At 51.8% G+C, this 2,114-nt stretch overlaps 1 protein-coding gene across 1 annotated transcript in view; it reads right to left on the bottom strand.

Moving 5' to 3' along the window:
• Positions 1 to 1,604: 1,604 nt before the first annotated feature.
• Positions 1,605 to 2,114, bottom strand: part of LOC125488114 — a 7,315-nt gene continuing 6,805 nt past the window's right edge. Inside the window, exon 5 of the mRNA XM_048620982.1 lies at positions 1,605 to 1,666. Coding sequence (XP_048476939.1) covers positions 1,605 to 1,666 — 62 coding nt within the window. The remainder of the gene's footprint in view (positions 1,667 to 2,114) is intronic.

Here is a 2,114-nt window from a genome sequence, read left to right as displayed (position 1 = left end):
CATACACACACACACTCAGATACACACACACTCACTCACACACACACACACACACACACACGCACACTCACACACACATTCATGTATATACACACACACACGTACACAAACTCACTCACACACACACATACACACAGACAAACACATACACACACACTCTCACACACTCATGCATACAGACAAACACATACACACACACTCTCACACACTCATGCATACAGACAAACACATACACACACACACTCACGCATACACACACACACATGTATATACACACACATACACACACTCACTCACACATACACAATCAGACACACACATATACGCATAAACACATACACACACAAATACATATACACACACATATACACACGCTCACACACACACACACTACGCACGCACACACAGGCACATACACACACACATATGCACCCTCACAAACACACACAGATACACACACACATATATACACATACACACACACATACAAATAACTCACTCACTCACACACATACACACTTACACATATAGAAATACACACACACAAACACACACACAAAAACATACACACACACACTCACACACACAGACACACACACACAGACACATACACACACGCAAATACACACACACACAATCACTCACACATACACAAACACATACGTATACATACACACACACACACTCACAGACACACACACATACACACACACATATACACACACACAGATACACACACACACTCACTCATTCACACATACGCACACTCTCTCACACACACACTCACACACACATATGCAGTGACACAGACACACAAATATTTATTTTGCAGCTTTTAATTGATCCCGAAATGAATGATTCTGTTGCTAATTGCAGAGCGATACCAATAACCAAAATTAAAACAAACTTTCAGGCAACGTGGGCAGAGTTTTTGTGAGACAAAGCATTGATGTATCACCATCAATGGGGTGAGGATCTCTGTACCTACCAGCCTCTTCAAGGGTGGTCCCAGGGTACTATTGCTTCCCTCCCCCTGTCCCTGACCCCAACCCGTCCGTCTCCAAAACAAGCCCTGTCCCTGAGCTGATCGGGGTGGGGAGTGGGGCGGGCCATGTCCCCTGTCGCTGTCGGATCCTCTGCCTTTCCCACAGCCCTCAGGCTCTGTCTGGAGTCCCTACAGTCTGGTCGCTGAGACCCTTCGGCCCCTCCAGTGCGAAGCCCATGTAGCCCAAAGTCCTACTGTCCAGAGGGCGCTGCCTCTAATGGTGTGTGCCTGTCCTAGAACTTTTCTCCAACGCCACGAAGTCCCCAAAATCAACCAAGGAGCCTCCAAAGCGTCCCCACCCCCTCCATTTCCGAGGGAAAAAATATATCGCCTCAATCGTCCCTCTGATCCTCCTGGACTCCTATCTCCAAATGCATCCTGTGTTTGTGGGGGTGTGAATGGGGGTCTCTCCTGAGCAGGCTGTAGGCAGCCTGGGGTTAACTGTTATTTTATTGGGAGGGGTGTCCGCCGGGGGGAGAAAGGTATGTATTTTCAAATCATGGACAGACTCAGGAGGGGGATAGAGAGAGAGAGAGACAGAGGGAAGGAGGGAAAGGCTTTAGGAGGAGTCTGCGCCGGAGGTTTTGCGGGGTTCGGAGGAAGCGGGGGAGGGAGCTGAATCTGAAAATGGGAGTAACGGTCCTTCAGCTGGGTTGTGGGGGTTGGGGAGGGCTCAGAAACACAGGGATAAACACAGCCCCAGGGGCTGCGGTGGGGTGAGGGGGGGTGCTTCTGTCTGTGCTAGAGATGGGAGGGAGGTGCCAGGAACGTGGAGCCAAGACAGGTTGATGCACCCGACAAATGCAACCTCACTGGATGGAGGCTGAACGGCCTCCCCCTGTTCCACTGTAACAGGCTGGAGGAGGGGAGCTGCATGTCCTCCTCTTCCAATTTAGCAGGCTTGAGAAGTCCCCAGTCCCCAGTCCCCAGCCCCCGGGCCCCAGCACACAGCCCCCAGTCCCCAGGCCCCAGCACCCAGCCCCCAGTCCACAGTCCCCAGCCCCCAGGCCCCAGGCCCCAGGGCCCAGGCCCCAGCACCCGTCCCCAGTCCCCAGTCCCCAGCCCCCAG

The sequence above is a fragment of the Rhincodon typus genome, chromosome 50 (genome assembly GCF_021869965.1).
Source record: "Rhincodon typus isolate 14 chromosome 50, sRhiTyp1.1, whole genome shotgun sequence".
NCBI lineage: Eukaryota > Metazoa > Chordata > Chondrichthyes > Orectolobiformes > Rhincodontidae > Rhincodon > Rhincodon typus.
This window is presented reverse-complemented; position numbering and strand designations above follow the sequence as displayed.